The sequence below is a fragment of the Plodia interpunctella genome, chromosome 6, assembly GCF_027563975.2.
Source record: "Plodia interpunctella isolate USDA-ARS_2022_Savannah chromosome 6, ilPloInte3.2, whole genome shotgun sequence".
NCBI classification, from domain to species: Eukaryota; Metazoa; Arthropoda; class Insecta; order Lepidoptera; family Pyralidae; genus Plodia; species Plodia interpunctella.
The window spans coordinates 3634666-3648007 of record NC_071299.1 but is presented as its reverse complement, the minus strand read 5'-3'; the positions used below and the strand labels follow the sequence as shown (position 1 = coordinate 3648007).

At 36.9% G+C, this 13342-nt stretch overlaps 2 protein-coding genes across 3 annotated transcripts; one reads left to right on the top strand and one right to left on the bottom strand.

The window, feature by feature from the left end:
• Positions 1-124: 124 nt before the first annotated feature.
• Positions 125-11075, top strand: LOC128670604 (vesicle-fusing ATPase 1-like). The gene is made up of 16 exons (XM_053746394.2): positions 125-273; positions 705-793; positions 1045-1174; positions 1351-1436; positions 1954-2099; positions 2399-2537; positions 3249-3391; positions 3683-3882; positions 4128-4260; positions 4716-4918; positions 5263-5451; positions 5887-6019; positions 6219-6376; positions 6642-6826; positions 7176-7334; positions 8056-11075. The coding sequence occupies exons 1-16, from the start codon at positions 262-264 to the stop codon at positions 8189-8191; spliced, it is 2241 nt and encodes a 746-aa protein (XP_053602369.1). The 5' UTR covers positions 125-261; the 3' UTR covers positions 8192-11075.
• Positions 11071-13027, bottom strand: LOC128670605 (transcription elongation factor 1 homolog). 2 transcript variants are annotated; one of them, XM_053746396.1, is made up of 4 exons: positions 13004-13023; positions 12667-12788; positions 12457-12589; positions 11071-12281 (listed from the first exon to the last, which is right to left on the bottom strand). In XM_053746396.1, exons 2-3 carry the CDS (start codon positions 12780-12782, stop codon positions 12457-12459), a joined length of 249 nt encoding a protein of 82 aa, XP_053602371.1. In that variant the 5' UTR covers positions 12783-12788; positions 13004-13023; the 3' UTR covers positions 11071-12281. The 2 variants fall into 2 exon arrangements, with proteins under 2 accessions (XP_053602371.1, XP_064292078.1); XM_064436008.1 differs by having other exon boundaries at positions 12130-12281; positions 12903-13027.
• Positions 13028-13342: the final 315 nt, after the last annotated feature.

Below are 13342 nucleotides of genomic sequence, written 5' to 3'. Positions count from 1 at the left end.
ATGTATGAGCGAAACAAAAGTCTATAGTTTTCTCTGTTTCCACTTTAAATAATCATTGACAGCTAATAAATAGCAAGAAGACAGCAGGCTATTTTCTGTAATAGTAACACTGATTTAAATAGTATTGATCTTCTTCATCCAATCGTTTAGCAGCTCTGCGCTAAAATTCATGCTATTTGCTGGTGTGGTGCCTTTATTGTCATATCAATCGACGTGAAACATTTTTGTCAAAATAAAGGTGTAAACAATAAATCGAAAACAATGGCATCGATGGTGAGAATTAAACTTATTTTTTATATATTTAAATCAAGTAAATCATTATTAAAAATAGTATAGGTAGTATTGTTATGAATGTCCTAAAGTTATTATTTTTCAGAACACTATACGAATTTATTTTAGCTGCTCACATCGATGTATTAAATATTTAAACATCTATGGCTGCTCATATATTTTGGAGATATCCTAATAAAACTTAACATTAGGTCGTATTCCAATTACTTTAACCAACTACCAAATTTCATCGAAATCTGCCCAGTACATATTACTTGAAGGATATACAAACTGTAGTTTTTATATAAATGAAGAATTATTTGATTAGTATTCAGTAGGTATACATGAACTACGTTTCTGGACACCCTATGGCCTTCAGGCTTCAGGAATGTTAGTTTTTGGTATTATCACAACTCCCATTTTTGTTTCTGTAGCGGATGAAGGCAGCCAAATGTCCTTCTGATGAGTTAGCCATCACAAACTGTGCCCTGATCAATCCCGAGGACTTCCCCAGTGACACAAAGTATGTTTATATTTGGTTACTTGCAAATAATTTTCTATTACAAGATAAGTTCTCTTGAACGTATTATTTACTTTGAATATAATAGTAATTAAGTTTGCTTGCTGAATACTCTTGTAAAGAAAAATATATTTAGATGCTTATTATAACTAATAATAGTGATACTAGGATTATTCAATCTCTCCTATTCTGCACCACTTTTTGCCAGTTGACTATTCCAAAGACAGTAATCATAATGTTATTAAATTTTACAGACATATTGAAGTAGCTACAGGCCCATCACAGCACTTTGTGTTCAGTATCAGATTCTACAATGGGGTGGACAGGGGTACTGTGGGCTTTTCAGCCCCACAAAGAAAGTGGGCTACTCTTTCCATTGGTCAGGTATGATTATGATTAATTTTTCATTATTGATTCATAACATTTAATTTTATTTAGTATAGTAGTATATAACTTTCATACTTATATAAGAAAGGATGTGGTAAAGAGCAATGTTACAGTCCGGCAAAATTTGTTGTATTAATGAAATGTAAACTTAAAAATGTAAATTCCTTTTGCAGACAATTGATGTAAAGATTTTCAAGCCTCAGAATGCGGAATGCCTGTGCAATGTAACCTTGGAAGCTGATTTCCTAGTCAAGAAAACGTAAGTGTGAATAATCTCATTACCTACTGGTCTTGTTTATTTAAAGCAAAAATATCCAATCCTATTTTTTTCAACATTTAGATTTTTTCTAGATTCTATTTTTTGTTTTGACTCATATATAAACTTATCTTACATCTAACTATGATAATGCTATGCCAGTGATGTACGATTTTAATGTTTATGAGTCACTTCAAAATGTGTGTATACAGAAGTGGCATGTGAATCTTGTTTTACATGTTATGACGTCACTTCGCGCCTGAATGTCGATAGTACGCAAAGTGTGACGTAATAAGGAACATCCGAAAAAAAAACAGTTTATCAATGCTTTTCAGATATATTTTTAATTTTTTGTGAATATATTATTTTTATGCTAATATCTAATGAAAACTAGTCTCAGACACAATTATCAAGAATAATGATAAATGATCAATAAATTGACATAAAATTATGGTATTTAATAATTAAATACAAATATTTTAATTTTTTGTAAAATGTTCTGTATGTATAATTATTGTAGCACAACACTGGACCCGTACGACTCAGAGCAAATGGCGCGGGAGTTCCTCCTCCAGTTCGCGAACCAGGTGTTCTCCGTGGGCCAGCAACTCGCCTTCTCCTTCCAGGACAAGAAGATCCTCTCTCTCATCGTTAAGAACTTGGAAGGTTAGTTTATCAATCAGGGACAGAGTCAAACAATATAAACATTAATTGCAAACACTAGTAGTATCAAGAAGTGAAACATGACCGACCACGTCAGAACTCCACCGACAAATATTTAAAATTTGATGATGACCACTCTGATCCTCGCGTGTTGCCTTCGGGGTTGTGACGCTGCGAAGCCTGGGGTTAGCGTAAAAATAAACCTAAAGTTAGGTATAAGTTTCGGCTGTGATTGTACAACTGGCAACCTGTCTGACGTCAACCCTCTGTTGTTTCTAAATGTTTGTTTTTTTATATTACAGCGGTGGATGTTCAGGCAATGGCTCAGGGAGCTAAAGTGATCCCGCGCAGGGTCCGCATGGGGCGGCTGCTGCCTGATGCCAATGTGCAGTTCGACAAGGCTGAGAACTCCAGCCTCAACCTCACCGGCAAGGCTAAAGGGTGAGCATAACACCCTAGTGTGAGTTTGTGTAATAGGGTAGTTGCCATCAAGTCAAATCAGATACTTTTTTCATGACTTAAAAAATATAACAGTGAAGTCACAAATTTTGAAGTAAAAAAAATTTTCGACTATACTTTTATTGAGAATAAAAAAATGTGGCTCTTGGTGTCATAGAATGATGTAATAGAATAATAATTTTTAATTCAAAATTATCACTTTAATTCAAACTTATTAAATCAATAACGAAATTAATCAAAGTACCTACCTAATTTGAAAACAAAACTCGAAAACAAAAGATCGATGACTTTATCTGTGAAAATGAATAGTTATGGATGTAATTGTAGTAATGACTTCTAGCCAATTAATAACCATTATTTTCATGTTGTTTTCTATGAACGCGAAACTAGGCCAGCGGATGGCTTTAATAATAAATCTATTCAGTGAAACCATATTGAATTTTATTAGTGGCTTCAATCGATATAGGATATTCTCATACAAAACTACAGCCTATCCCATACATTGTTTTCCTACTCTGGTGGTCTATGCAAAAAAAAAACTACTGTACATAGTCATGTGCCAGTACCAGTTTGGTATACAAACTCATGGAACATAAGGAGGATTCGAACTTGGGACCTTTTGATAGCAGGCGGATGGCTTTTGATAACAAGGAATAAGCTTTTCTGATGTATATAAGTATTTCTCTCCCTCAGCAAACAACCTCGCCAGTCCATCATAAACCCAGACTGGGATTTCGGCAAGATGGGCATCGGCGGCTTGGACAAAGAGTTCAACGCGATCTTCAGACGGGCGTTCGCGTCACGAGTCTTCCCGCCAGAGGTCGTGGAACAATTAGGTAATGTGCTACACATTTAAATTGTGAATAGACATTAAATGAAATAAATACCAGCCCCATTGCTCCGTCGTGGTTCGTTGCGTTGATCTGTCAACGTAACGGAGGATCACGGAACGCAACGAACTTAACACTTGATTTAAGCTTTACACATTAAATCAGCATTGGCGTTGCGTCATTGTTCATATAGGCGAGATTTCAGTCTCCATCTATCATTGATCTAACAGTTTTCCTGGTTACTTCCTCGGCATCAAAGTGGTTCCCATCGTCTAAGGTGTAATGTATCTCTTTCAGGATGCAAACACGTAAAGGGTATACTACTGTTTGGGCCGCCCGGTACCGGCAAAACGTTGATGGCGCGGCAGATCGGGAATATGCTCAATGCACGGGAGCCGAAGATTGTCAATGGGCCGCAAATATTGGACAAATATGTTGGTGAGAGCGAGGCCAACATTAGAAGGCTGTTTGCTGATGCCGAGGAGGAAGAGAAGAGGGTAAGATATTTTACAGTTGATTTATAATTTTTGGGAATAATTTAGATAATTTATATTACCTACTATTTTAAGTAGAGTGGCGACGAGGAAAATGAGTGGTCACCCACCAACACTCTTCTGGCATCCATAACTTAGAGCCAGTCGGGTCGAAATTCTGGCGGTATGCTGTAAACATGACCAGTCAATTCATTAAAATAAAACAAATTGTTTAACTATTGAATTTAAATAGTTATATTTCCTTCCAGTGCGGCCCCAACAGCGGCCTACACATAATAATCTTCGACGAGATCGACGCCATTTGCAAAGCGCGAGGTTCAGTTGGCGGGAACACTGGCGTGCACGACACCGTCGTCAACCAACTGCTGTCCAAAATTGATGGTAAATAAACACCCATACACACACTTAGAGTGAGTTGCACCACTCAACTTTGACGTTAACTTTAAACGCAAAGTACGCCATTTTGTCCAACGACAGCGGCGCGCAGGTCAAAGTTGACTGGTGCGACTCACCCTTAGTTGTCACACAAACTGTCCAAGCGATCACCAAGATCAAGACTGTGACGTCGTGAAGTCGTAAAGAATATAAATTCAAATTCTGATGAGATCAAATCTCTTTGGGAAAGCTATTATCACCTATCAGCTGCTAAGGCTGTTCCTAGTTATACCACATCCTCGAGAGATTATGTAGTGGCTCTTTTCTAGTACATGACCACACGTCTCACAAAATTTAAATAATTACATAAACAGTTTAGTTGGGGTGGGGCCCTAGATGTGTTTCTTACCTAGTCTTTGTATGAAGTTCTATTTACTGACTTCGACAATTTTAATATACAGGCGTGGACCAACTAAACAACATCCTGGTGATCGGCATGACCAACAGACGGGACATGATAGACGAAGCCCTAATGCGGCCGGGCCGTCTCGAGGTGCAGATGGAAATCGGTTTGCCGGACGAACACGGTCGCGTGCAGATCCTCAACATTCACACCAAAAGGATGAGGGAATATAAAAAGATTGCTGATGATGTTGATGCAAAGGTATGTTGGCGTTATTTTATCACTGACTAACGTAAGCAGTATCGTAGTTAAACGACGGCCGTCGTCTTGAGGTCCAAATGGAAATCGGTTAAAAGACTGATATCTTAACTATCCCAAGTAATATTATAAATGTGAAAATAAGTTTCTTTAAGTTTCTTTTTTTTTGTGTACAGGACATAGGGTACCTTTCATCCTGGAAAAATAATAGTTCTCGTGGGAAAACACGCATACCGCGGGCAAAAGCTAGTACTTAATAAATACTTTGACTTGAGCTTAAAATTGTTTAATGTTTAATGCTCACATAGACTGAAAGTCAAAAGTGTATACTGAAATATTTTACACAGGAACTGGCCGCCCTGACGAAGAACTTCTCCGGCGCGGAGCTGGAGGGGCTGGTGCGCGCGGCGCAGTCCACGGCCATGAACCGCCTGATCAAGGCCAGCAGCAAGGTGGAGGTGGACCCGGAGGCCATGGAGAAGCTCATGGTGGAGCGCGGGGACTTCATGCACGCCTTGGAGAACGACATCAAACCTGTCAGTGTTGTGTCTGAATTTACTTTAAGCATGCAAACATTTTTATTATTTAAATGTAAAAAAAAAGAAATAAAAACATTAATGTACAATTCCTCATTACATTCGATATTAAAGTTTTTAGAACTTGTAAATAATAAAGAATACCATTTAAATTTTGAAAATAGAATTCTGCCAAAATTGTAACTAGCTCACGTGCACAGTTTTTGATTTTCTCTCGTATTGAACCCAGTATTAAGAACTTTTTTATGCCAAGTACCCATATACATTGTTATCTTTTTTCTGTTGCCCGACACTTTATAGAGTCACTTCACTGATATTAATTTATCACTTTATTTAAATTTCGTCATTCTAGTGTGACAGAGAGTCGGGCCCCCTTCTAGCCACTTGTCATGTGATTTAAAACAAGACTATTTTTTATTCGTGATGTTTGTGTAGGCCTTCGGTACAGCAGCGGAGGCTCTGGAGAACTTCCTTACTCGCGGCATCATCAACTGGGGACCTCCGGTGACTTCCCTCCTGGAAGACGGACAGCTTTATATCCAGCAGGCGAGGGCTACTGAAGCTAGTGGTGGGTTCTTGGACAACTATCTCACCAAAAAAATCACTTCAATCCGGAAGTGATTTTTTTGTGAAAGACGGAAAAACAAACACACATGTGCTACGGATGTGTGTTAGCTGCTTAGCTTATTTCTGGTGATAAAGTACCCTTAACCACTGGACCAATCCTGCATCAACATGTTATTTCAACATTTTTTATTGATGTTTAGGTCTTGTATCGGTGCTGTTGGAAGGGCCGCCGAACAGCGGTAAAACAGCATTGGCGGCGCAACTCGCAAAGCTTTCAGACTTCCCGTTCGTGAAGGTGTGCTCACCTGAAGACATGATCGGCTTCACTGAGTCTGCCAAGTGCTTGCAGATAAGGAAGGTGGGTGCTCTTCTCCATAAACTACTAAGAACAGTTTGTAGATAAAACAGCATTGTTTGCAACAGATCGGTAAAACAGCATTGGCGGAACTTGCGAAGTTGTTAGAATTGTAGTACATAAAAAAAAAACATAGTAATATTAATTATAAATCATTGTCAAATACATAAATTCTTTATGTTTTTAATTTTGCAGAAAAAATCAATATATTTTGCAACAATAATTTCTATTATAAATAAGATACTGAATTTCATTATTTTCCCCGAAGTACTTCGACGACGCATACCGCTCCAGTCTATCCTGCATTCTAGTCGATAACATCGAACGTCTACTAGACTATGGTCCCATCGGCCCTCGATACTCCAACTTGACACTGCAAGCCTTGCTGGTTTTGTTAAAGAAACAACCGCCCAAGGGCAGGAAACTGCTCATTCTGTGCACCAGCAGTCGCAGGTAAAGTGTTACTTTATTTCTTCTTGAAAAAAATAAAAATATAATAGTTTAAGATTTTTTTTGTCATTTCTTTAGAAACCATAAGCATCTCGTAGACAGAGAAAACTAAACTTCGTTATATCTTTTATATCGATTAATATTAGAACTATATGAGAAGGAACGGAACAGAACGCGAATATATTTTGTGTTTGTTTAGTTATATTTCATGTCCGTACGCTAACCTCTAGTCTGTAGTTTTCTTAGTCTTTGGTCATAATTATGGATAGAATTTAATGTTTTTAATTTGTACTACTTTCGTTCTAGACAAACACAAAAATAAAAACGTCATAAACATTTTCTCCTCCCATAGACAAGTCCTAGAAGACATGGAGGTGCTGTCAGCATTCACGGGTATATTGCACGTGCCCAACCTGTCTTCGCCGGAGCACGTGATAGCGGTGCTGGAAGAGAGTGACGCCTTCTCCAAGCGGGACTTGCTCAAGATACAGAGCGACATGCGAGGCGCCAAGTATGTATCTATAAAAGACGTTTGTGAATATTATGTTTATTACTTCTATACGTTCAAACGGCTGGACCAATATTTATGAAATTTGGAGTTGTAAATGCATTTATACATTTTATATTATACATAGACGACCACAGGCTGTCTACACAACTACTTTATTATTTTTCTTATATACCATGTTCATAAGATTAAGGACATGTTTCACCGCTTCCTGATAAAGTATCATATGTATCGTGCTAGATAAATTTACCTGATGAGATTGGCCAGAAATTTAAATTCACGTTGATTAAAAAACTGGGGTTATACTCGATAATACTTATATTATTGATTTTATATACATCTACTTAGCGTTGGTACTTCAATTTCTTTCTATAAAGTGAATACATATCTGTGGGTTCTAGGTGTGGCCGCCAATTCAATGTATTTTCAAAAAAGCGGAAGGGTAGCAGAGCAACCCCTATTAAAAGGTTCAATGCCCTCCAGTTATATTTTAATTAATTCTGCTTTTTTTAACTTCGTTCCGCTATTTATAGTGAATGTGCGGCTACGACGACGAATACTAGTAGTTTGTTTTTTAACCTTACTACTTTTTGTATTTAAAACTACACATAGGCAAAATTAAACTTACGTTTTGACAATTTAGTAGCTTCCAGGTTTTCTATTACTGTGGACTAGAAAGTCGAACCTTAAGATGACGCTACTAACAACCTGATTACCTTGACAGGGTATTCATCGGCATCAAGAAGCTCCTAGCCCTGATCGACATGGTGAAGCAGACGGACGAAGAGTACCGAGTATTCAAGTTCCTCACCAAAATGCAAGAGGAAGGCGCGCTAGACCTCGGCACCACCATACAATAAGACTCATTGCAACCTTAGGGATTACATGCGCATACCCTCATGCCCTCACCAGATCACACTAATGCACATATCTACTCATCTAAACTCACTACTAAAGTTAATGAATGCACGCCGTGCGCCTCTGACTTGAAGAGTTTCGAAATAGACTACGACGATATCAGTGACTGCGCCGAATCTTTGGCAGACAGCTATCACAAAAGAGGCAGGACGGCTAAAGGCAACGAACTATCCCCCGCCAAAATGCCTCTAATGAGAATACGCAGCGTCGAAATCGTTTTCGAAGACGAAATGTCAACGTGCACAGACACAGGTCTTTTGGATCGAAGCATCGAACTTATTGTTTCTGATAGCGATGATTCTACTAAATGCGTGGATGACTTAGAACATTTGCAGGTCGAGAGAGATGACTCAGTGACTCTTAACGCCGAGGCAGACTTATCGGACGATAATTCGTACAATAAAGAAGTCATCGAGGAGTTACCATTGGTAGAGACGCCACAGTCAAGTTGTTTCCGTGAGGTTGACGATACTTTTCACGCACCAAATGTGACGTCAGTCGAGGCGAACGAGTCTGCGAATGATGACGTCACGTTTTCTTTAAACTCCTCGGATGTAGTCGACTCCGGGCGGTACACTGAAGACGCCAGTTCGTCGCATTTCGAGTCTCTTCCTATATTAGCATACGAAGATGCTTTGCTTTCTCATTCGTTTGACGTGATTGATAAATCGACGGCGTATGATATGTCAGAAGTTTGTAGTATAAGTACTGATGGTCAACCCAAACTGTTGCTAGAGTATATAGACAGCAACAGCGATAGTTCGGACAACACGGCCGTGTGCGAGGATCCACCCATGAAATATTTGTATCAAGACATACCAGGCTCTATTGAAGATCCTAACGCATGCGACAGCAACGATTTACAATACGACTCATTTATAGATATGGGAAAGTTCTAAAAAATATTATCAAATTGTCCGCTGAAATACAATATTGCTTCGTTTATATTTAATGGAATATTAATGAATGCTTATGCTTGTGATGTGAGTACGCTACGCACGTGCGTTTGTATTGGGGCTGTACCGTGAGATATATACGAAACGACCGCACTTTGTGACCGACTTTGTTTTCGTACGCAAATCGTGCGTACTATTAACCTGAGCTATTCTGACACTTTATATACCTTTATTACACAGCTTTTGCACTGAGGGGGGCTTGGAGGTATGCGGCTCCCGTAACCATGTCATTTCCCTCATTAGTCCCGTTCTAGCCAATCTTTTGTATAGTATATTCTTTGTAAATAAAAATGTACCTTCCAGTAGTCAATAACAGTATTTATAGTTGAATATATAATGACATGGTTACAGAAATCCCAGGGTTGTAAGTCTAGGCAATAGCTCAATTAACGACATTGTATTATATTTTTTTAAGTAGCTATTTTTTATTTATTTGTTAATAAAATGTGATACAGCTTGACGCTGTTTATTGTGTTAAATACTTAATAGGTATACTTTGATTATTATGTAATAATACAAATAGATGTTTAAGAGAATGTTGTCAATATTGTAGTATTATAAACTATGTATTTGAGGATATTGTTGTGACAAGCTTTTAATGACTTGCATTATTAGCATTGAGTACAATTAAAGATAACGTTAAATGCTAGAAATATCTTGCACATCTTGTAAAGGACACAGTCAATTAATGGTTGAGATATATTGTTCTGATTGGAAGAATAAGATCCATGGCAATGAGTCTCATATTTGAAACTCCAGAATAGTGAATTGAGTGGAGATAGCATTTATGACTTAATATATTAAGTCATATTTAAAATCAAAATTAATTGAATAGCCATAAAATTATAATAATATATACATAAGTAATGACTATTATATTGCACTTAAAGTTACATCTTGTAATTTTTTTGTTTAGAGGATTTATTATAAATGTTATCGTTATAATCTCTCTTGTTGCTAAAGGTATTTATTGTTGCCACCATGTTTTTTGCATTGTTGTGAACAGGGCTCAAACTGTTTTTGGGTATAACCAGAGTGAAACACTTCCGCGAGCGTTAACGCCTCCGAGATTAACCTGGTTGATTCCAATACCCGCATAATAAGGACGACGCTATGTTTTATCTCTTTATTATTCTCTGTGTATGGTGAGTGGCTGGAAACGAGCAAGAGCGAGAACTCATTTGGAACTGATAAATGTAACCAAAATCGAAATGAAAATGTTTGTGGATCAGAAGCCAAAGCGCTTTTATCAAAAAGTGAGATGAACGCCAATTGATTCCATAAAGTAACCAGGTATCCGAGCCCTGTCATGAATTGAATGGTGTTACATTCCATTGTCACTCATAGTCTCATATCTTTTATAGTAAAGTGATATGATATGGCTGGGGTTTTTTTTTTCGTCTATTGGAGATAGCTTATAGATCATGTTCTAGAACTGTAGTGATGTATTTTATCTCACTGTTTTATCTGCTGAATGTGAAGTTATTTAAAAAATAACAGTTTTAACATAGCCACTTGTTATTAATTCATCTATTTTATTGAATAAGCTTGCTGTAATTCAGTATTACGAAATCCCATCAATTAATATCGACTGATAAAATCTATATTAATTATGTACCTACGTGATTTACTATTTTTTGTATTTGATTAGGAAGTCGTTCTGACTGAAAATTTTTTGATAAAAAATATCTAAAATTACTTTCGAAATAGCTAGCTAGAATTACGGTTTGGTATGGGCCAAACCTAGCTTAAATAAAAAATGTTACTAGATCCATAAAGTTGAGCATATGCAAAAATAATGGATGAGGGACAAGTGGCTATGTAGTCAATGTTTAGGCCTCAATCTGTTCAATAAAATGATATAATGGAACTTACATATTTTATTTTGATGGTAGATAAATTCCTTAATTACCTTAGTATAGTCGCTGCACATCAAATTACCTTGCATTGATCTTTATGCCGCAACAATAAGAGGCGAATTTGCAATGAAATTAGGTAGCTGACGTGCTGTGGACTGTACACGTTTGAAGGCTACTACACACCTGATGAGTTGGCAAAACGACGCTTTGCATCTGCAGCATGCACGCAAACGCAATGCGTCTGTGACACTATCGGTGTTAACCTACGCTACGCATACAAATTAAAATATAACAAGCCATGTCGTGCTGCAGATGCAATGCTTCGTGTCGTGTAGCATCAACGCATCAGGTGTGTAACTGTGTAGCAAAGACAAGATGCTGATGATTCTCCCAATGATGCAATGAGGATTTCTTATCACAAGCTCTGGTATTAAATGATAACAAGCTATGACTTCACCACCACACATTCTTTCCGATTCAGATTATTAGTGAGGATGTTGTGCTAATATTGCCTCAAGGATGAGGTACAAAATGAAGTAATCGTTTGTATTTCGATGGCCCATCCTCTTCTGTAATTTTCTCTTATTTGGCTTCAAACTAATACTTATGATTAGAATTTTTTTATCAACATTCAGCTTCAATTCAAGCAATTACATGGCAAGAAGATCGCCAATTTAGAAAAGTATTTTAAGGAATATCAACATCACCAATGATCTGAATCTGAAGGAATGTGTGAGATGGTGAAGTTATAATTGTTATTAATAACAATAAAGATATTTTTTATTGTTTGTTAATCTGGATTATAAATATTTACAAGAATCCCTCAGAGGTTAAAAAAAAATGTTTGATATTGGCCTTGAAGAAAACTATAACTTTATAAGAAAATTCATAGTGTGCTAAAAAATCACTGGCATTCATGGTGTGCAATGTTAAATTGCTATCAGGGAACCCGCATGCCAGTTTGCCTACTATGCTATAACCAAATGGAGAGTTGAAATTTACTTCAACAGCTGTTATTGAGAAATAAAGATTTAACAAAATGTTCTCCCACATCAAACAATGTCATTTTTAATATTGTTATAAATTTATTCCAATAATTCCTTATGACTAATTACAGTATCACAAAATTTCTTTAGGTCAGTAGCTGATACAATGTTCACAATATGAAAGAAATCTGGGGGCACGGCAGTGGCCACGCAAGTCGATTAAATTTGTCTCTGTAAATACAGATATATGTATAAATGTGAAGCTGAAAACAAGAAGTCTGGCAAATAATACATTGACAAGAACATAAAATAAGAAGTAGACTTTAGTATAAGGATAATATGAGATAATCAATTTTATTTATAAAATAGAAATACAAAATATAAATTAAAAACTTAAAACACTAACCTAATTAGCACTTTCACAGGCATCAACCCAATCATTATATACATCTATCGGTTCAGATAGCACATTGGTTGTTGTCTGGAAATCTTCTAAGCATACACGACACTGTATTCTTGCAGTATTTCGTGCTCGATCCCTGGAAATTAAAGATAAATTTAACAAAGTCCCTACCAAACATGATATCAGCTGTATACAACTACCAAATTTACATACATTTTGACTTCACAAGATTTTTCATGGTTACAAAATGGGCAGTTAAATTGCTGATCCAGCGGTTCAATAGCTTTTCTTTTCGGCGGAGGCTTTCTTTTTGATTTGCGGCGACCCATTTTTAACTGTAAGGAAAAAATAAACAAATACAGTAGGTTACGCAGTCCAGCTAGTTCACGTATTTCAATTCAGTAGTTAATTAAATTGAAATTAGTAGCAGCAAAATAATTAAAACATACCCTAACTTTCTTTTTGTGAAATTATTAATTTCTTGAGGCAAAAAAATACAACACGATAAGCAACGACAAGCTTGCCTAGCAAACGGAACATGAATACTCACTCGGCTCACTCGCCTCGCCGACTCAACTTTGCTTTGACAGTGATATAACTAGTGATGTCGACCGATCGAAATTGATAAGTATCGATTCGTTTCGATAAACGACTATCGGTAGTATTCTTTCGATGGGCTGATGTCTTCTAAACTGAAATTAGTAGGTACTCAGTACAACGAATTACTTACTAAATCCATGCTTCGAAACTACTTGATTTTGCCTAATGATGGCAGAATGAAATACCTAGTTTGCGGATGCACACTGGTTGACTGTTAAGTTCAATAGTTTGTATGCATCTAACTACTTGGCGGTCTCTTCATAGTCGTATTTCCTCATTTCAAACAATT